Source organism: Geotrypetes seraphini, chromosome 18 (assembly GCF_902459505.1).
Source record: "Geotrypetes seraphini chromosome 18, aGeoSer1.1, whole genome shotgun sequence".
Classification (NCBI taxonomy): domain Eukaryota; kingdom Metazoa; phylum Chordata; class Amphibia; order Gymnophiona; family Dermophiidae; genus Geotrypetes; species Geotrypetes seraphini.
The window spans coordinates 31,507,674-31,530,674 of NC_047101.1; the positions used below are offsets into that span (position 1 = coordinate 31,507,674).

The following is a 23,001-nucleotide window of genomic DNA, read 5'->3' on the forward strand; positions in this document are numbered from 1 at the left end:
TTCACGTCTTGTTGCTGGTGTGAAACATTAACTTTAGGGGTTCCCCAATCTTAAAAGATGGCCTACAAAGTTGTTGCATCAAGGAACCACTCAGGAAACTCCAGGAACATAAGCTTCTTGTATTTAGATGTGACTGACTATGACAAAGTCCCAGATTATAAAATTAAAATTACAGAACACGTAGACAAACATGGTTTAATATAGAACAGAGTCAGCATGGGTTCAGTCAATTTGCTTCATTTCTTTGAAAGCAAGAATAAACATGTGGATAAAAATGAGACAGTTGACATAGTGTATCTAGATTTCCACATGAGAAAATGAAAAATCATGGGATAGGAGGCAATATTCTGTTGTAGATTAGGACTTAGTTATTGGACAGAAAATAGAGGGTAGGGTTAAATGGCCATTTTTCTCAATGGAAAAGGGCAAACAGTAGAGTGCCACAGAGTTCTGGACTAGGACTGGTGCTATATAACATATTTATAAATGATCTGGAAATTGGAACAAGTAAAGGAATTAAATTTGCAGGACACAAAACTATTCAAAGTTGTCAAAACAAATGAGAACTGTAAAAAAATTGCAAAAAGGCCTTAGGACATTGGAAGACTGGGCATCCAAAAGGTAGATGAAATTTAATGTGGCTAAATGCAAAGTGAGGCGTGTTGGGAAGAATAATCCAAATTACAGTTACCTGATGCTAGGGTTCACCTTTAAAGTCAGCACTCAAGAAAAAGACCGAGGTGTCGTTGTAGATAATAAGGTGAAATCATCTGCCCAGTGTGCAACGGTGACCCAAAAAGCAAACAGGATGGCAGGAAGAATGAGGAAAAGGATGGTAAATAAGATACTTTTGTGTTGCTCTATGTTGTGACCTCGCCTTGAGTTTTGCGCTCAGTTCTGATCACAATATCTAAAAAAAGATATAGCGGAATTAGAAAAGGTTCAAAGAAGAGGGGCTGGAACTCCTCTTGCATGAGGAAAGGCTGAAGAGGTTATTAAAGCTCTTCATCTTGGAATAAGATGGCTGAGAGGGCAAAATCCTAAGTGGCGTAGAACGGGTAAACATGAAGCGATTCCTCACTCTTCCAAAAGTACAATGGCAACAAACAAATTGTAAGGAATAAAATTTATTGGATACAATTAATACATCTGAGGCACACTTTCAAAAAAATATGCCCACTCCAATAAATTAATCCAGAATAAATTTGGCATAAATATAATATGAGCAGATTACAGGTTGCATTACAACAGTAGTTTTTATTTTCAAAGCTCTGAAGAGTTGTAAAGAAAAAGAAGATTGGCAGGGGAAAAGATGTAAGAACCTGACAAACAAGAGATGCCTGGTGGGTACACATTATGTTGGCTATATGCATATAAAATGCAGCAGGCAAGAGAAAAAGGGTAAAATTTATGACATTTCCGGTGGCCAAGTCACGAAACTTCAAGGCAATGAAAACTTGTGAATGTACAAGGTGTAAAACACCCTTTGGCCACGCTGGGCACTCATTTCCCTGGCTGCTGCTGTTTCCCTGTCCTGCAGAGTCTCAAATCAGCCTCTGATTCCACAGATAAAAATATTCTTGGCTTTGGTCCTGATCACTTTGGCTAAAAGGCGTAGTAGTATGTACTGTATCCCACACAGTAAAATGGAACCTCCAGTTTACTCTAATAAAAAGCTAACTTTGTATATCTCGTGTGGGCTACTAAACTAAAAGAATATTTTATAAAATGCTTGGCAAGCACTGAGCCTTTTGTAAAATATATATAGCTCTACTGAAGATAGGTGAAGAAATGATGCCCATGTACAACAGAAAAGGCCATTTTAGAAATGAATGCATTACAAAAGGGAGGGGGGTTAAAGAGGGATATATACATATGAGTATGTACTGTATGTGGTAATTTCATTACTTATGTGCATATGTTGCAGAGCCACTCAGAACATGCTTCCTTTCTGTGCAGTGCAAATCCTGTGTTTTGTTTCTAAACTACAGAAGATGTTTTATGCAATTTTTGACATGTGATCAATGGAGGAGAGTAAAGAGTGGAGTGCCACAGGGGTCTGTACTGGGACTGGTGTTATTTAGCTTATTTATAAATGATCTGGAAATTGGAACGACAAGTAAGGTGATTAAATTTGCAGATGACACTAAACTGTTCAAAGTTGTTAAAAACGCATGCGGATTATCAAAAATTGCAGGTGGACCTTAGGAAATTGGATGACTGGGCAAGTGAAATTTAATGTGGACAAATGCAAAGTGATGCACATTGGGAAGAATAACCTGAATCACAATAACCGGATGCTAGGGTTCAACTTGGGGGTTAGCGCCCAAGAAAAGGATCTGGGTATCATTGTAGACAATAAGATGAAACCTTCCACCCAATGTGTGGCGGCAGCCAAAAAAGCAAACAGGATGCTGGGAATTATTAAAAAAGGGATGGTTAACAAGACTAAGAATGTTATAATGCCCCTGTATCGCTCCATGGTGCAACTTCATCTGGAGTATTGCGTTCAATTCTGGTCTCCTTATCTCAAGAAAGATATAGTTGTGCTAGAAAAGGTTCAAAGAAGAGCAACCAAGATGGTAAAGGGGATGCAACTTCTCTCATATGAGGAAAGACTAAAACGGTTAGGGCTCTTCAGCTTGGAAAAGAGACGGCTGAGGGGAGATATGATTGAAGGCTACAAAATCCTGAGTGGAGTAGAACGGGTACAAGTGGATCGATTTTTCACTCCATCAAAAATTACAAAGACTAGGGGACACTCGAAGATACAGGGAAATACTTTTAAAACCAATAGGAGGAAATATTTTTTTCACTCAGAGAATAGTTAAGCTCTGGAACGCGTTGCCAGAGGATGTGGTAAGAGTGGATAGCGTAGCTGGTTTTAAGAAAGGTTTGGACAAGTTCCTGGAGGAGAAGTCCATAGTCTATTATTGAGGAAGATATGGGGGGAAGCCACTGCTTGCCCTATATTGGTAGCATGGAATATTGCTACACCTTGGGTTTTGGCCAGGAACTAGTGACCTGGATTGGCCACTGTGAGTACAAGCTACTGGGTTTGATGGACCATTGGTCTGACCCAGTAAGGCTATTCTTATGTTCTTAACACATAGAACTCTAACGACACCCCTACGTTAATTGCAAGGTACAGTACCCCTTCATTAATAGCATAGATTTTAAAGATTAGACACAATAACATAACATGGTAGATGATGGCCCGTCCAGTCTGCCCAAGACATACTGCCTATTAATTGTTTATATTCAAAATTCCAGCCATAAGTTTTAGCTTCTAGTGTAATATACTGAGATAATTTGCATAGGTTTAAGTACATATTCGCAGGGCACAGAGAATGCGGTTAGGGGGGAAGGGAAGCGAGTCATCCTTAGCAGTACTTATTTATACATTTATTAAAATGCTAGAGTTCCTTTATACAAGGAAATGCAGGTACACATTGTGGAGTGCGACTGTACAATTTTGCTGTCTGAACTACTGAATTTTAAATGTCCCTTTTAAATAATAGATCCTGAAATGCTGATAAATGAGGCAGCAAACCCTACAGGAAAGGGATGGCCTCCGAGTCTGGCATTCAACCTGCTGCATCCACTGCTGTCTTGTTGAATCAGTGCTGCAGTACGTACAGTCACTGAGGACAAAGCACAGCTGGGTAAGTCAGCTCAGACCTATTGATTTCAGGAGGGACTGATGCAAATAGACTTTCTGAACATGTACTACTGCAAAGTGCATCTCCTAAATGAAACTGGAGTAGCAGCCTTTCCTCGATTAGGAAATCACGCCATTGCATAACCCAATGGCTCTGGGCTCTTCCTCTAGTCAGCTACTGCATTAGAAAATTAATTCTGAAGCTCTTTTTTCCTCTTAGTCCTTTAGTTTTTCCTCCTGTATAAAGTTTGGTTTCAAACACCTTCCCACAGCCATCCATTTTGCATATTCGTTACACATCCTGCTCCTTTCTACAAATCCTTCTTTCCCTGACAGATCCTAGACGGTCTGCACTATTTCCTTCAATCCACCATCCTTTCTGTACAGAAACATTTCTTTAGATTATGCCCGATTCATTTTCATCCCTGGACCCCTCATTCTAAAGCCTCCTTTCCGTCTAGAGGCCTGTATCTTGGGCACTTATTGTAGAAGTGTGCAAGGGGATATTAACTTAGTCCACAACCCCATCATATTGCTACCGTCCCCCCACCATCCCCCCCCCCATTTTCTTTCCCACCCTTGTACTCAATCCGCATTTAAAAGTTCTTGTACAAACAAAACGCGTCCTAGAACTAGTCAAAATTTAATGCAAAACAATAGGCATTATTTTGGTAAATATGCAAGAAAACCACATTTTCTGAAATATCATAGTCCATAAATATTTTCTCCCCTTTTACAAAACCACAATAGCGTTTTTTAGCGCAGGCCGGTGCACTGAATGCAAGACACTGATCCAGACGCTCATAGAGTTCCTATGAGAGTCAGGAGCAGCGCGGAGCATACAGCGTGCTGGCCTGCGCTAAAACCCGCTATCGTGGTTTGTAAAAGGGGAGGGGTTAGATCTTTAAATCCGACCCCATATGCTTTATTGATGTAGACTCCTCACAATTTTAATGACTGTCTTCTGGACAGATGTCATTCAATATATCCCTGTTGAAGGTGAAGTGTTCAGAACTGCATTTTCAATATGACATTTAAATCTGATTTGGGATGTTTTGGGAAAATTATTATTAAATGTTAAACCCCCTATGGATCGTTACAAATGCTGCCTTTTTCTTGTCATGACCGGGATAGCCATGCAGATGATAACCTGAAATTGGAAGAACTATGACCGCCTAAATGTCTACCAGAGGATTGTTTGTCATTAGAGAAGTTCAGTCATCAAAATAAGAGTGAAGAAAAAAAACTTCAAAACCAAAAACAGTACCCAAAGGTAAGCAAGACTGCTTCTTCACATTGGTATAAAAACACTCCACTCTCTAAAATAAAAATTTTTTAAAAACTCCAAACCCGCCATGTGCACAAGGAAACTTATCTGGCGATACCAAACTTTTCTTTCAACATCTTCATTCCAGGCTCAAATCACATCGATCCACAATCACTCCATCAAATCCCCACAAGGTGCTTTGTTTCCCTGGAACCCCGGTTGTGTCAGGGGGAATACTCAAAACATTTGTGGCCATTTTTTTTTGGTGCGCAAATGTTTCGAGCATTTCCCCTGACACAGCCGGGGATCCAGGGAAACAAGGCACCTTGCTGGGATTTGATGGAGTGATTGTGGACACACTCTTGGATTTCTGCTGAAGTAACATAGTAACATAGTAGATGACGGCAGATAAAGACCCGAATGGTCCATCCAGTCTGCCCAACCTGATTCAATTAAAATTTTTTCTTCTTAGCTATTTCTGGGCAGGAATCCAAAGCTTTACCCGGTACTGTGCTTGGGTTCCAACTGCCGAAATCTCTGTTAAGACTTACTCCAGCCCATCTACACCCTCCCAGCCATTGAAGCCCTCCCCTGCCCATCCTCCACCAAACGGCCATACACAGACACAGACCGTGTAAGTCTGCCCAGTAACTGGTCTAGTTCAATATTTAATATTATTTTCTGATTCTAAATCTTCTGTGTTCATCCCACGCTTCTTTGAACTCAGTCACAGTTTTACTCTCCACCACCTCTCTCGGGAGCGCATTCCAGGTATCCACCACCCTCTCCGTAAAGTAGAATTTCCTAACATTGCCCCTGAATCTACCACCCCTCAACCTCAAATTATGTCCTCTGATTTTACCATTTTCCTTTCTCTGAAAAAGATTTTGTTCTACGTTAATACCCTTCAAGTATTTGAACGTCTGAATCATATCTCCCCTGTCTCTCCTTTCCTCTAGAGTATACGTATTCAGGGCTTCCAGTCTCTCCTCATACGTCTTATGGCGCAGTGATCAATGTGTCTGTTTAAACTTGATTCCCAAAACTACCTTCTACACCTTATGCCATCAAGGCTAGGCTGTGACAGCTAGCAGTCAGATTTAGGCAATATACATACTGGACATAGACACAGCCATAATCTCTGTTACATCAATCCCTTTTACTAAAGGGAGTTACGTTTTTAGCATGCAGAAACAATCTATCAATGGGAACATGGGGATGTTACTGGCCAGACTTTATGGTAGATATTCTGCAAACAGGATGGTTGGATAGGTTGGAGTGAACATGGAGGGCAACTTTAGCATTTGGACCCTAAGACAACACCAGTCTATGACCCAGAAATATCATGTATTTGTAATGGGCGAACTGGATGGACCGTTCAGGTCTTTATCTGCCATCATTTACTATGTTACTGCACAATTGTGTTGTTTTCCAGAAGTTTGCCTATTTCCAAGTGTTAGCCATACATTATTGTATTTTCAGGGGGCATGGCACAAATGGAGAATGGGTGTAGTAGATTACATCTATCCTATGGCTAATGCACAAGTAATGAAGGCGTACTTGCCCCCTCCAGAAAGTGGTCATCTGTTAGCACCTTTCAAAACATAAAAGAACAAGAGGGCATTCGGAAAAGTTGGAAGGAAACAGATTCAGAACGAATGCTAGGAAGTTTTTCTTTACCCAGCGTGTGGTGGACACCTGGAATGCGCTTCCAGAGGACGTAATAGGGCAGAGTACGGTACTGGAGTTCAAGAAAGGATTGGACAATTTCCTGCTGGAAAAAGGGACAGAGGGGTATAGATAGAGGGCTAATGCACAGGTCCTGGACCTGTTGGGCCGCCGCGTGAGCAGACTGCTGGGCACGATGGACCTCGGGTCTGACCCAGTGGAGGCATTGCTTATGTGCTTATGTTCTTAATAAAAATAGTGAGAACTTCTGCAAAAGGTGCCATCTAAAATCTGAACAGTAAAATGCCACTGAAAATTTTAGCTCAGTTTAGTAAAACAGTCTCTGGATGTGCTTCATGAAAAGAGGAACGAGATTAAAATAGGATGAGAATTGTTAATTATGAGCAAAGGCCCAGTAGAAGCCAGTTCAGACTGTTGCAAAAGACCAATAAAACAAAGAAACTGATCCCTCATCCCCCCCCCCTGAATTTATAATAAGCCACCTTTTCTTAAGGTGCCAGGATGAGGAAATCATTTGTTGTGTCATGGGCATTGTGGAGATGAATAAAAAATATTTTAGACATTTCCTGAGCATGCATAAGCTACAGTGTATATGATTTTTCAATCATCCTGAAATGCTACTTTAGATTAAGCTCAAGGTTATCTAAATTAAAAAGTGCTATATTGAGAATGACACGGTATGCAAAGGAGGAGAGAGAAACCATGGCAAATTTCAAGCGTTATTCCTACAGGAAGCTCAAGGCGAAGGTTCTTTCATGAGAAAAGAGATGGGAGCGCTTGACAGACACTCTGAGGTGTAAACAGAGAGGATTTCAATCATGCACATTCTCCAGTCCTCTACTAAAAGATGATAAGACCAAGAAGTGAAATGCGACAGATAAGCACAATGGGAACAGAGAAAATACAGACAGAATCATAATAAAATGTCTGGCAAAGAAGTTTTTAAGTAGGCGGCATTCTTAGGTGCCTAGTAGTCGGTGCAGTTGGCCAGATAATAGGGCTGGAGTTCTGAGTGTATGAAGAATTATAGAGTGAACACTTCTTGCAGATTATTACGAATATGGATGACGAGGACAGAGAGAGAGGAGAGGCAGGTAGGCTGAGGGAGAGTCTTGGTGAATACATCAGAAGGGATAGCTTTCAGTCTCTTTGCAAATGCAAGTTACAAAAAAGAAAAAGAGGTCAATTAGAAAACAGACATATAATAATAATAATAATAATAATAACTTTACTTTTGTATACCGCAATACCACAACACAGTTCAGAGCGGTTTACAGGGTAAGAGACTGTACATTTACAGTGAAGTTACAGAATATCAGAAAACAGTTCAGAGCAGTTTACAAGGAGATGAGAACTGTACATATGCAATGAAAGGTACAGAGAATTAGTTATCAAGTGTATGGTATATAACCAGTGGCAATTACAAAATGATCCAATAACTGTTGCAAGGGGAGTGCAGAAAGGGGAAAGGAAAAACAACTGGGGGAAGAGGGGGAGGAAGGATAGGGAGGGAGGCGAGGTTGGGATTAGTAGTTTGGTTGGGAGGGCGGGGGTTAGAGGAATTTATCAAAGAGGTATGATTTGAGATATACGGTCACCTAAGACATAACTGAATAAGACTCTAGAGTTAAAGTTTTCATCATGTACTGTTGGAAGTAGACGAGCGGGGGAGAAACCAGGGCCCCAGTCTGATGGGAGGGGGGCTCTGAAGGAGCAGCCAGGAAGTATACGAAGGTGGTTTGAAAAGTTTGGTAAAAAGGCAAGTCCAACAAAGTAGGGCCATACACTTAGGGCTGGATTTAGTATAGGATGCCCGATCTCAGAAGCCACCTTAGCGGCTTTTGAGAATCACCACACGGGCATCCTATATAGAATGGCGGTGTCAGTTCAAAAGCACGCTGGGACAAAGGCGCGCCCAGACAATTGAGCGCAGCCATGGAGGCGCGCACTGCTCAAAATTACTGTTTTTAGGCTCCGACGGGGGGTGTGGGGGGGAAACCCCCCCACTTTACTTATATAGACATTGTGCCGCGTTATGGGGGCGTTGTTGGGGGTGTGGGGGGGTTGTAACCCCCCACATTTTACTGAAAACTTAAGTTTTTCCCTGTTTTTAGGGAAAAAAGTTAAGTTTACAGTAAAATGTGGAGGGTTACAACCCCCCAAACCCCCCATAACGCCGGCACGATGTCTATTAAGTAAAGTGGGGGGGTTCCCCAACAAACCCCCCCGTCGGAGCACCTAAAAACTGTAATTTTGAGCGGCGCACGCCTCCGTACTTACGCTCAGTTGTTGGCGCGCGCCTTTGTCTTTCGCGCCGTTGTCTATGAACCATGAATGGCGCCCGCCTAACACCACAATTCTCTAACTGGCGTCTGTGTCACAGACGCCGGTTAGAGAATTGGACTGCCGTTGAGCGATCGCAGCAAGGGAATCTCCCTGTCGCGATCAGTTTAGCAAAAGAAGAGAAAAAAGGCTCCCCTGCCCCAAATCGAGTAAGGGGAAAAGACAGCCTTGGCAAGTATACCTATAAATTTTTATGTGAATGGGGAGTCCTCAGTCCCACAGCCCGCTATGGGGAAAGACCACCCCTAATGCACAGCTCTTACAATCATACACCCAACAGGGTAATGCATCTAAATAACTTTTTTCTATACTTCATTTGACGATCCTATTTTTGACAAATACAAAGGGTTGGGGGGTTGGGAGGAAAATATTGATAATGATATTTTTAAGTAACTTGGTTTCATTTTATATTATTTACTTGGTTCTTATGTTATTACTATATGCAAAATAATGTAATTATTGAATGATAGTTCTGTTATCTATATAGATATTAGTGTTATGAATGAATGCAATAATGTATTTATATTATTTTTATAACACTTTTATTTATATAAACACTGTTCTTGTTTAAAAATCAATAAAGAATTATAAAAAAAAAAAAAAAAAGTCATGCATAAAATGCATTTATTTTAACAGACACCCCCAGGTGTAATAATGATTTCTGATTTAAAACTAAGAAAGCCTTGAAATTTAAGAAAATGCAAAATATGATTTTGATTTCATACAGTGGCTATGTTGGTCTTGCTTTTTCTACTCACAAAACATGGCTTGAACAAAAAGGCTGACCACAGATGTTATATTGTTCTTCCTATTTTAATAACCATACATTTCTGGTAAAACAAATAAAAAGCTTATTGCTGATATCTTGATGCAAGGCTGAGCTTCTGAAGCAGGTTTACTGTGATTGATGAGTCAGGGTCCTTTTCGTAGAGGAGTTATGTAAGCCATGCGAAAGCAAAGTCTAATAGATAAAAGTCTGGCTGAAATCACCACATAAAATGAAGCATTTATTAGTCATAGTGAGGCAACACAGAATGAAAAGCAGAAATTGAAAAAAAGAGAAAAATCACAAAAAAATAAATAAATAACCAACCCCTTAGCTTGTGGAGTGTTATAAAATACAACTATTTTATGTAAAAAGATATGAAGCATGAGAAAGACTTCAAAAGACAAGTATGTAGGAAGAGACCAAGTAATGAAGACAAAAATTAGAACGACATCAAAGGCCCTTTTTTCTACTCTAAATATAATAGCTCTGGCTCAAAGCCCAACTGATTATAAGGCAAAATCTTATTACACTTAGAAGCTGGGTTCTTTGACAGAGAGACACTGGACATCAAACTGGAAGGGGGAGCTCTAGAAAATAACAATGTCGTAAGACCTCATGAAATGATTGCACAACACGAACAAGGTATCAAAAGGATACTCAAAACAGAAAAACGTCCAAAAAGCAGCAGAAAGGATCACCAAACCCTTCCAGATGGATTTTTATGTTGTTCTTCTAAATCTTAAAGGGTGTGTTAGAGGTAAGGTGTGGGCAGGACTAGAGCAGGCATATGACTGACATTTTTCTGCCATAATTAAACATTTTAGAAAATTATCCAGGGCACAATTTGGAAGTTTGGGGCTAGCACTGTTTTAACAACAAATAAGTGTCAAAACGTTGCCCAAAACTGACTAGATGACTACTGGAGGGATGTAGGCATGACCCCTTCACATTCTCCCAGAGGTGTCAGACTTCCTCCCATACTCCAAATACATGAAACAGTACATACCAGCTTCAGATATTATGGCCAGCCCTATTTTAGCAGCAAGCAGGTCTCTGCAATAGCCTGGTAGTCAGTGTAGAGAAGGGGGCCCAGGCCCATATTCTACTCTAAATACTACACTTATGGTAGAAAACCCCACCCAAAATCTACTGGATCACTATAAATGGTGATAGCTGCAGGCATAAGAGCTATTTGGGACTGGCGGGCCTCAGGGCAGCAGGGACTGAACCTTCCCTCCTGCTCCCGTGGGGGGTGGGGTTTTGGGGGAGGATCCGGTGGCAGGAGGGGTGTGGGCATCCTTCCTGCCTTTATTTTGGAGGGATGGTAGAGGAGGGAGGGTAGAAGATGATTCGGGGGGGGGGGGGGGAGAAGGGACCTGGCACGGGGGACCTCCGTTGGCAGGAGGGACTGGGCATGGAAGGAGGGAATGGGCATCCTTTATCCTGATGATTTTCGCTGGTGCTGGTTCATATCGGGGAGGGCTGTTGTCGGCTGGGGAGGAGGTATTTTTTCTTTTTTTTAAATTGAAACCGATAATGTGTGCTCTTACCTCTTGGGAGAGAGACTCTCAAGCCAAAAGCCTGGGCATTGTTACAAAAATACCTGGGAGCCATAGACCCAGGAAGAAGTGATACAAAGAGTTGTGGAAGCTACAATTTTGCTTCCAAAGAAAACAGACTGTGTTTAAGCACTAGTTTTCCTAAGTGGGGCTGTTTATAGGGGAAAGCACCCTTCAGGGATTTAAGACAAGGTTGGATAAGTTCCTCCTGGAACAGAACATACGCAAGTAATGCCAGACTCTAATAGGGCACTGGGTCTTTGACCTAAGGGCTGCCGCGTGAGGGGAATGCTGGGCACGATGGACCACTGGTCTGACCCAGCAGCGGCAAATCTTATGTTCTTATGCTTTGTGGCTGGAGCACCAGGCATTGTTGGGAGCCCAAGGGAAAAGCTAATGTGAACTGGGCAATATAGACATGTGCAAGAGCCCTAGAATAATTCCTTTTGTACTGGCTACTCTCTGGTGAGGGAAAGAGGAGAATAAAAGACTGAGCTGTAAAGAAGAAATCTCACCCAGTTGTTTATTTTTAGTCCCATTCTTGAAGGCCACCCCAGGGAACTGCTGGGCCTGGAGCTAGGCAGGGGTCTTGGCTGGTTTCAATGCACCTGAGCCATGACAGCGTGAATGGGAGACTCTCCCGATACTGAACTAATCATGCATGCTCTTGAAAATAAGTATAAATTGGGACAGAACCAATTTATTTAACAATTCCCTATTCTTCTACTTTATGCACTGAAAAACAACTTCTCTCTCCTCCCCCCACCTTTTTTTTTTTTAAAATGACAGATCACGTTCAGTGTTAACTGGAAAATTAATTAATCTTAGTTGGCATATGAATATGTCTATTCAACAAACATAAACAGTACTTAAGGTAATTACTGGTTGCCAGGTAGGGTATTAAAAATGCACATGAATTGCTATTATTACTACTACTACTATTTATCATTTCTATAGTGCTGAAAGGTCCCTGCTCAGAAGAGCTTACAATCTAATTTGGACAGACAGATAGGACATTTAGGGGTTGGGGAGACACTTGTAGAAAGAATGATAGGATGGAAAAATGTAATTTTATGATGAGTGGGAGTTAGATGAAAGCAGCTTTGAAAAGATGGGTTTTAAGCTCGGATTTGAATACTGATAGAGACAGAGTCTGACGCAATAACTCAGGACAGCAAGATAGAAGGGACAGAGTCTGGAGTTAGCAGTGGAGGAGATGGGTACAGATAGAAGGGACCTGCCCAATGAATGGAGTTCAGGGGGGCGGAGATTAAGTGTGGCGAGATACTGAGGGGCTTGTAGGTCAGTAAGAGGAGTTTGAGCTGGATGTGGAATCAATTAAGTGACTCGATGAGAGGGGTCATGTGAGTATGGCAGCTCTCGCAGAATATAAGTTGTTTGAAGGGGAGAGAGATGGTTGAGTGGAAGGCCTCAGAGAAGCAAGTTGCAGTAATCTAAGTAAGAGGTGATGAGAGTGTGGATAAAGGTTTTGGTAGTGTGCTTGGAAAAGAGAGGTCGGATTTTAGTAATATTATAGAGGAAGAAGTGACAGGCTTTAGCAGTTTGTTCCGATACAGCTATTCATACTGAGTTGCTGCAAATTTGACAGTGTAGTGTCAAGTGTAAGGATAACCTAAGATAAAAATCTGAAGTCTGTATCTACTTTTGCTCGAGCGATAGCAGCTGATAAACTGGTCAAAATCTGTCACGACAAACTGACAAGTTTTAAGGCACATTTTGAGCAAAACATTTAAGTGGGCTTTTAAATCCATGATGCTCATATTAGCATCACTGAAACTAGCATAAAAAGTTGTGTTGGACTGCCAAAACCTAGCATTTTTCATCAATTATTGTCAGCTTTATGAGCAGCCAAACAAATGCATGGGTCATTTTCAAAGGGTAGATGTATGCATACATTCCCCTTTGAAATCTTGGATAGGCGTCCTGTTACCAAACTATCCTGAAATTGTTGCAATAAAGACGATTCTCAAAACGAACCGATTGCTGTCCTTACTACTGGATTTTGTAGATGCATTTCTTTGAGCAATTGATTTTATGTAGGACTGAATTTGTCTGTTATTATTTTTATCTTGTATAGATTTTTAATATTTTATGTATGTAACTCCTTGTAAACCGTTTTGGAAAAAAACGGTATAGAAATTTTGAAAATAAATACGAGTATTTTGTTTCATAGTGCCTTTTGTAGCATGATATACATTATGTACTTCTTCAGACAGAAAGCTTAAGCGACATGATGATATTGCTAAAAGGAAAGGAAGTGTTAAAAGAGGCATTATCCCACCTCATATTTCAATTCTTTGCAGGTTTAGCTCTTTTATTTTTGAAGGATTTTATATTGTCAACACAGTATGGCCACGTTTCATTGTTAATAGTGAACATGAATGGAAGAACTATGGATTGCCTACCAGCTGCGTTAAACACACAAATCACCAAGAGTTAAGGAGGAGAATCAATTTCCCTCATTATGTTCTTGTAGCACTGTTGGACCATTCATTCAACTATACCAGCTAGCTGGCTCATTAGCCAGACGCAGTAACATGATTGTCCTTGAGGTTCGGTCACGTCTCTAAACTAGAACTGCCACAGCAGGACCTTCTCTACTCTATGTAGAAGTCAGCTCCATTCTACTACAGTCTCTTCAGTATCTCTGAAGTAGTTTCATTAGTGTAAACTGACAATCTAAGAACAAAAAAGTCAATCTTGCTCACATTGTTTCTTTGCCAATCCCCAGAACATAATGAGCAATCAGCTGGTGGAATGGTGTGCCATTATCGATTTGAAGCACTTTTAGATATTTCAAGATAGTCAACTCTAGAAGCAAAAAAAGCTACACTAAATAAGGCGAACAATAACAACATATCTATATCTATCTACCTATACATAAATAAACTATTTATAGAATGCAATGAAAGATTAGGTTCTTTACCTTTGCTAATCTTTTTTTCTTGTAAATCCACACTATTTCCTGGATTAGTGGGTTATTTTCATATAGTCACCAGACAGCTTGTAGGGAGCTATTAATACGGAGTCTTGAGCCCCTCCCCTCTTTCCTCAGGACTGCCCTCCAGGATTCCAGTTTGTTACAAAGCATCCAAAAACACCTGTAGAGGACAAAGGCAAAAGAGAAGGGTACAAGGACACTCCCCAACCAATAAGTCCAATTTACTTATAACATGAAACCAGAACAATTTCTGAACAATTGAAACAGATCATTAAAATATCAAGAACCTGAACAATAAAAATAACAGTGCTATAAGGAGGCACAATCTGCACTGACGGAAGAGGGCACTGGGACTAGGGACCCCCCAAGACAAATTGCTAAACACATATGGATGAAACTCTTAGAAAGGCTGGTCAAGAAATCAGAAATCCAGCTTACCAGTACTTGTAAAGGCAGACAATGCAGGTTCCAGGAATGAAACACAGATTTACAAGAAAGAAAATTAGCAAAGGTAAGAACCTAATCTTTCATTCTTGTAAAATCCCACTCTATTCCTGGACTAGTGGGACATAACAGAGCAGTCCCGTAGAATAAGGGTGGGACTGATGAGCCTGCTGTCAAAACAGAGGATTCAAAAGAAGAATTCTGCTTGGCTGCCACATTGATCCAGTAAAACCATTTTCCCCTCTTAGGGCTAGATTCACAAAGCAAACCGATCGTGTACCGATTGGTTTGCGACCCCTTAGTGACCTGATTTCCCTCCAGCCCAATTCACTAACCTCTTCTGCGATCTGCTTCCAATCTGTGCATGCAAAGTAGGTAGGGATGCAATTCACTAAACAAATTTCCTGATCCGACTGGGCTGGCCGATCAACCCAAAAAGCGACTGCTGGGGACCAGTCGAAATCGTTTTTTTGACTCTTCAGCTCCATTGAGCCCTGCTCTCTGCCACCCCGAATCTCTCCTGCCCTTCCCTGCACTGCGAGCCTGTGGTTTTAACCCGCGGGCTAAAACCAAGGGCTCCCTGGCCTACAAAAAAGTTAACATTTGTTTAATAAAATTTGGAGCCTATTGACTAAATTTGTAAAAACATAATAATGTATTTTCATCATATCTCTTCTTTTCTTTGGTTTATTTATCTTTACACATCCATGGGGTTGGGGGGTTGGAGGGAGGGGAATAAATATTGATAGTGATATTTGGGTAACTTTATTCTTTATTTGTATTGTATATTAGGATATATTATGATATTATTATATGCAGGAAAATGAAATTATTGAATGATATTTATGTTACCTGTATAGATAATAGTGGAATATGTGGAATATCTTTTGTTCTTTAATTTGTACGACACTGATTTTGATTAAAAATCAATAAAGAATTTAAAAAAAAAAAAAAAAAGTCGAGGCTTAGACACATGGCCCCTCCCCCCACCAATACCACCCCCACAAATCAGGGACTTCCCTAGACTCCTCCCTAAGAAAGTCCCTGATTGGCTATCTGTAGATGGTCTGTGCATGCCCATCTGAGCCGAGGCCTTTTTTTTACTTTTCTGCACACACCCTCCTGCTCTCCCCGCCCAGACTCTCCTGCACTCTGCCGCCTTCCCTGCAGTGCGAGCCTGCGGGTTTAACGCGGGGCTGCACTGTGGTGAGCAAATTTCACCACCGTTTAATAAAAGGGCCCCTAAGGCATTCCACGCCATCACAACATCTATGAAAAATCACCCAAGCAAGAACTTTATCAAGGTGAATTAATTCAGATCTCTGTTTTAGTTCACACTTGAAAGACTTAAGAAGTTTGGTGCGAAGTAGTACATGCCAGTGTTATCTTTACTTGTAAACATGTGGCATCCATAAACCTGCTCTGTTTTATTAGATAAAAATAGAGTGACATCTTCATATAAAATAAAATGCACCTTCTTTTCTCTCTGATATTCAAGTTACAATAACAAACATTTCTCAAGATACAGATGGAATCAGGTTCACATTTGACGGATACTATTAATCATAAAAAAGCAAACAATTTCATTTTGATACCACCTGCTTTCTTCTTCATCAGGGATTAATAATCATTCCATATTTTATTTTTAAACCAGACACAATTTGAACAAAAAGAATAAGCACTTGAGAAGAATATTGATTTTCTGGCAGGGACCGTTCCTCTCTATGATGTTGTCAGATTAATAGAATACCAATTTTTATGCCCAACAAAGAAATCAAAGCAATGTATAATAACCAATCAACAGAAAAAATATACATCATTAGAAAGCAATTCAATACCATCCAATGTACAAATAAATGTACCGTAAAACCAATACTGTATGTAACCCACAACCCCTTTTACAAAAGCGTAGCACAGCTGCAGCGTAACGGCTCCGATACGCAAAGGAATTCTATGAGCACCCGAGCTGTTACCCACCGCGGCCGGTGCTAAAAACCGCACTACGGTTTTGTAAAAAACAAACAAACAAACAAGGGGAAGGAGTTACACTATCCATCGTAATTAATCCTATAATTTCTCAAAAAGCCAAATCTTGATCACTTACCTCCCCCTCCCCCAAAGTTTTGGAATAGCTCCACAAAGTGCATGGCTCATAGTGAAAACCACTAACAGAATATTCAATGGAATCTCTATTTGCAAATGAAGCATTTTTCATGGAGCACATTGAACAATACTTTTTTGCAAATAAGCCAGTCCAACATGCAAATCTTAAAAACAAAAGCCAGCAACTTAAATACATCTCTTCTGTGTACCAATTTCAAATAATTCAAACTCTCTTTCTTCAACACTAAATATAGTAAGTTACCTAAATTTACAGGCAATAGAACTATAGGAGTGAAGGAATACCAGTAAGTCACCACAAGTGTTGTAGGATAGAGACATGGATTAGCTAATTGCTGTGCGCTCTGGAATAATGATAAAGAACCATCTCGATATATACTGATAAACTGCAAGGTCACAAGTAACTAATGATAATAACAAGGAAAGATTTCTGTACAAGATTAAAATTTAAATAAGCATGAAAATGGAAACAACTAGGATTTAAAGTGATATACAAATGTTCAAGCTTTAAAAGAATAAAACAGAATAATAGGAGCTATTCCTGGCCGATTAAATAGCACTATCAGGCAGCATATGACCTATACCATTTACTAAATCTTTAAAAGTAAGAACTGGCATATTGGGTTAGATCAAAAGTCCATCTAGCCCAGTCTCCTACTTCCAACAGTGACAGAATCCCAAAGAGTAGCAAGATTCCATGCTACAGGATTGTCTTCATGTCTTCAGTGCAGACATGAAAACTGCCAATCAAGTGGAGAAGGCTTCATCTAAGGCAAGGCAGATATTGGGTTGTATCAATAGAAGTTTCGTCAGCCGAAAGCCTGAAGTCATAATGCCGTTGTACAAGGCCATGGTGAGACCTCATCTGGAGTACTGTGTGCAATTCTGGAGGCCACATTACAGTAAAGATGTGCACAGAATTGAATCGGTTCAACGGACGGCCACCAGGATGATCTCGGGGCTCAAGGGTCTCTCGTACAAAGAGAGACTGAACAAATTGCAGCTCTACACTCTCGAGGAACGTAGGGAGAGGGGAGACATGATCGAAACATTTAAGTACCTCACGGGACGTGTCGAAGTGGAAGATGATATTTTCTTTCTCAAGGGACCCTCGGCCACAAGAGGGCACCTGCTCAAACTCAGGGGCGGAAACTTTCATGGCGACACCAGAAAGTATTTCTTCACAGAGAGAGTGGTTGATCATTGGAACAAGCTTCCAGTGCAGGTGATCGAGGCAGACAGCGTGCCAGACTTTAAGAATAATGGGATACCCATGTGGGATCCCTACGAGGGTCAAGATAAGGAAATTGGGTCATTAGGGCATAGACAGGGGGTGGGTAAGCAGAGTGGGCAGACTTGATGGGCTATAGCCCTTTTTCTGCCGTCATCTTCTATGTTTCTATTACTTTAATAGCAATTTATGGATTTTTTCCTCCAAGAACTTGCCCAAACCTTTTTTAAACCCAGTTATAGTAACTGTTTTTACCACATTTTCTAGCCATGAATTTGTCCTATTTGTTTTGCAGGTAACTTCATGGGAGTGTCCCTAATCCTTGTACTCTTTGAAAACCAGTCAGCAACTGACTGAGAAACTTGTCTTCTATAGACTCCAAAATAAAATTCAACCAGCTGCCAATTTATAACTATTTTCAAATAGTCAGGTCTTTAGAGCTTTATGAAATACAGAATAACTGGCAAATACTATTAAGCTCAGCTGGCAGTGAGTTCCAAAGGAAAGACTCAGCACAGCAAAAACATTTCTGAGAAGAGCCTCAGATACTAAATTAGATTATCAGCCCTGAATGTAACTCAGATGAACATAAGAATAGCCATACTGGGTCACACCGATGGTCCATGGAGCCCAGTATCCTGTCTCCACAGTGGCCAATCCAGGACACAAGCACCTGGAAAACCCCCCAACTAGTAGCAACATTCTATGCTAACAAATTCAAAACTAAACGTAACACATCAACATTTATGTTTCTTTAGGATGTGCAGGAGTTACCGTTTCCTCTGAGATAGTGGGGGGGGGGGGTGATGTTTCACTGTCACATTTTCATTGGTAAGGGACAGGCAGGTTCTGAACCTGTCTCTGGTGATTGAGAACACAATACTGGAGCACTGCCCCCTGCTGGCAACAATGCGGTTGGAGGACAGCCACTCAGTGGCAAGAGTGGTACTTAAATGGCAGCTTTAGCAGTGGAGAAGAGAAGCTAATGCCGGATGGACTTCTAAGGTCTGGGTCCTGTATATGGCAAGACAGGTCAGGATGGACGAGGGGGCTTCGACACGGCTCCAGTGGCAGGGCAAGGTTTATACAGGTCTGGGCCCAGAAAGTGGTTAAGGACAGATCAGGAGCAAGTATACATATTTTATACTATATTCAAATCATAGGTGCATCATTGGGGGAGGGGAAGACAGAACATAAGCAAATAACGCTTTGATAATGAATGTGACTGCTGGGCAGACTGGATGGACCCTGAAGGTCTTTATCTGCTGTCATTTACTATCTAACCATTAAGGCCCGGATTCTCTAACAAGTGCCATTGTAGACGGCCATCTTAAAGCAGCTGCTGATCGCATATCAAGCAACAGCAACCGTTTAGAGAGCCACGCCTACGACCAAAGGTAGGCACTGGAATGTAGGGCAGAATTTTCCAGGTCTACCTTTGAAGCTTTATGGGGCCTAATGCCTCGTTCTGCATTAGCCATGCTTGCAGCGGCATTAGGCACCATAAAGCACCTACCGAGGTGCAATTCTGGTGCCAGTTTTTGAGGTGCCTTGAAAATTAGTTTAAAACATCGTTTAAATGGCATTTTTCACTTAGCTTGGCCACCTACTGGCGCCATTTAGAGAATCCGGGCCTAAGTGCTTTTTGTGTTGGGGGTAGAGAATGCGTCTGCACATTGCACTTAGCATTGAGACCACCTACCACCTACTAAATAGGAGGCAGTCTTAGTTAAGTTTCCAGCTACCTCTAGGTAACGTCCCGCATTAAGCCATGGTAACTGCAAATTTTACCGCAGCCTAGAAAAAGGACCCCTAGGAGCTCTACTATCTAAATTATATTTACTAGCCTTATTTCTTTTAACATCAGCTATCAAATACAGTAAATGAGAATATCAAATGTTTCACTTTGCTGTCAAACTACTTAGTTCTTGAAGACGTAAACTGAACTTTCTTTCCGGAAACTATTTACAAGTTCATTTCTTTAGCTATGCTAACAGGTTTGTAAAAATCACTAAACTTGTTTGCATCCATGTGACAATAAAAAAAAAAATCTCACCTGGAGAGAGCAGATCCCAGAACAAATGCAGAGAGTTCCTTCAACACATTTTCTGTCCCGTTTAACTCATTGATCACAAGTTGAAGAGCACCAAGAGAAAGCATGTTCTGAGCATTGTCTACCTGGAAACAAATTTCATGCTGCTAAATGATCTACTTAAATAATTTTTTACCATATGTATGTTCAAATATTGTTCACCCAAAAAAGCACATTAGTCATTGTATTAAAGAAAGAATCAGCTGTAATCCTCAGACAAGAATTCTGATAACAAGAACTGATGGTTGAAAAAGGTAATCTAATCACAATTCATCTTGTAAAGACCTAGAAAAAAAATGATTCCTATTTTGTGGCAAAAGAAAGCAACAAGTGAAGCTGGTTTCCAATTTAATATGAATTCATGATTTTACAAGCAGTCTACATCGGTAAAAGTACAATAACAAGGTTAACAGGAAGCCATAAGAGATCCTGAATACACAGAAGGTGCTCAGCTCTGCCCTGGAGTGCAAATACAATTCAATGACCATACAACACTGATCAACCTTTTGGGTGGAAGTTTCTTAGTTGTTCCGGGGCAGGTGGTCAAGGCTAGGGTTAGGGTTAGGGGGTCGAGCTAAGGATCTGGGTCATTAGCACTCAGACTTGATGGGGTGGGTCAGAAGAGTGGGCAGACTTCCAAGTTTCCAAGTTTATTAAGTAATTTGATTAATCGCCTTCTCTACATTCAAGGCGATGTATAAAATAATACAAATAATTATAAACATAGGTAAAATATTGTATAAATAAACAATCTTACAAAAACAAACACCATTTAAAATAAAAATTAAGTTATTACGTATTATAGTGAAACAACGGGAAAGTTCATTAATGGTTACATTCTATATTAAATTCAAAATACAAAATACAAAGGTAAAAACATGGGGGGGGGGAGAAAGACAGTAAAAAAAAGTGGATAAAAATAATAAAAAATCATTATTCACTAAAAGCATCGTTAAAAAGGAAACCTTTGAGCTTGATCTTAAATTTTTCTTCTCTTATATGTATTGGGAGATCATTCCAGGACTGAGGAGCTGTCACTGAGAAAATAGGCTTGAGACTTTGAGACTTGATGGGCTGTAGCCCTTTTCTGCCGTCATCTTTCTATGTTTCTATGTTCTTCCTTGTTTTTAGACTGTTTTATTACTTTGTAGAAGATGAGTTATAGAACCGAGTCAAACAAAAATAAAAGAATCAACCAAGAGCAACTAAATGTTTTCTTCCCAACCAACATCCTGCTGAGATTTTTGTTAGGCCATAATCATTAAAACAACTTTTTTAAAAAGAGGTATTGATCAATAGAACAATAAATGATCTAAAGTCACTGCTTCGAGATGACAATGCCAACATCTATTAGACTTAGAGCCATCTAATTTTTGTAAACGAACAGGGGTCCAGAATGTCTCATTGTGCATCTCATCCTCCAAGACCAAATTCGTGGCCATTGAGACGCAGTAATTTGATGCTTAATCTCAATGCTCCAAATGTCCCCGAGTCCAGTTTTTGGTTTTTTATTCATATATCCAGATATTAATTTGTACACTGTGCGGCCTGGTGTCCCAGGAAGTCCGCCTGAAAGCCTAAAAACTCTAAACTAAATTGAGCATTAAGGCTTTTCCATTCAGGAAACCCCACCTGAATAGCCTGCTTTAGTTGCAACCACCTATAACTTTGTGATTTATCAAGACCAAATTTATGTTGCAACTGTGAAAAATCAAGCAGTTTACCATTAGATATAACATCATTTAATGTGCGTATATCTGCTTTTATCCAATACTTCCAGTCAATCTTAAACCCGCCTATTTGGATCTTGGAGTTTAGCCATATAGTTTGATTTGTAGATTTTTGAATTGGAATAGGTGTGAAATTATTGACATATCGTAAAGTTTTCCACGTATCTATTGATGTTCTGTTTTCTTTATACACTCTAGGCATTTTGATACTAAGAACGTGGCTTTTTGGAAATCGATTTGGGGCCAAATAAATTGCTTGTTAGAGAATCATGTGGCATTATCGTATGACACAGTTTTATTTGGCATGTCTATGAGAGCTAAGAGCCAAATATCTTCCAAAAATAATAAACTTTTACTGATTCTGACAGGAGCTGCCATTCAACATATAATTGGAAAGATTGGAAAAGACTGAATTATAGTTTTTGGTGGAGTTCAGTGTGTCACATATATAAAATGGAAAGAGCGTTAGCTGTTCAAAAAGGATATTTTAATAAGTTTAAGGATGAGTGGGGGCCATTGATAAATTATTGTAAAGAATAGTTATCACTTTTCCCTGATTTTACATAAATGAAAGATTGGGGAGGAGGTGGGTTTTTGACTTTTTATTATTGATTATGAAAAGAATGAATGATTTTATTATATTGTATGTATTAAATGTTATTAGAAAGGTGGGTGGGAAGGGGATAAATTTTATTTTGGGAAAATTTTGTGGTATTTCAAGTGATGTATTAAGTTAATCTGTTATTTCTTTCTGTACACTTGATGTAAATATAAAATGAATAAAGAATATTAAAAAAATAAATAAATAAAGAGGTATTGGTTTACTTTAAATTTAGCACTGCATTACTAGTTACATTACCAGTAGAGGACATAGGATACTGTGGTGAAGTGGATTAGAAACTGGTTGACAGACAAGACGCCAGAGGGTGGTGGTTGATGGAATTCACTTGGAGGAAGAAAAGGTGCTGGGACCGATTCTGTTTGTGAGCAACACTGCTGAAGGGTTAGAAGGTAAGGTTCGCTTTTTTGCGGAAAATACCAGGATTGGTAACAGAGTGGACACCCCGGAGAGAGTGGAAAACATGAAAAAGGATCTGCAAAAGTTAGAAGAATGGTCTAGTATCTGGCAACTA

General features: G+C 40.2%; 1 protein-coding gene across 5 annotated transcripts in view; it reads right to left on the reverse strand.

Annotated features, from left to right (window-relative positions):
• Positions 1-23,001, reverse strand: part of SIL1 (SIL1 nucleotide exchange factor) — a 179,685-nt gene that overhangs the window by 55,923 nt on the left and 100,761 nt on the right. For all 5 annotated transcript variants that reach the window (XM_033927650.1, XM_033927648.1, XM_033927647.1 and 2 more), the window contains one exon: positions 20,103-20,224. In XM_033927650.1, coding sequence (XP_033783541.1) covers positions 20,103-20,224 — 122 coding nt within the window. The remainder of the gene's footprint in view (positions 1-20,102; positions 20,225-23,001) is intronic.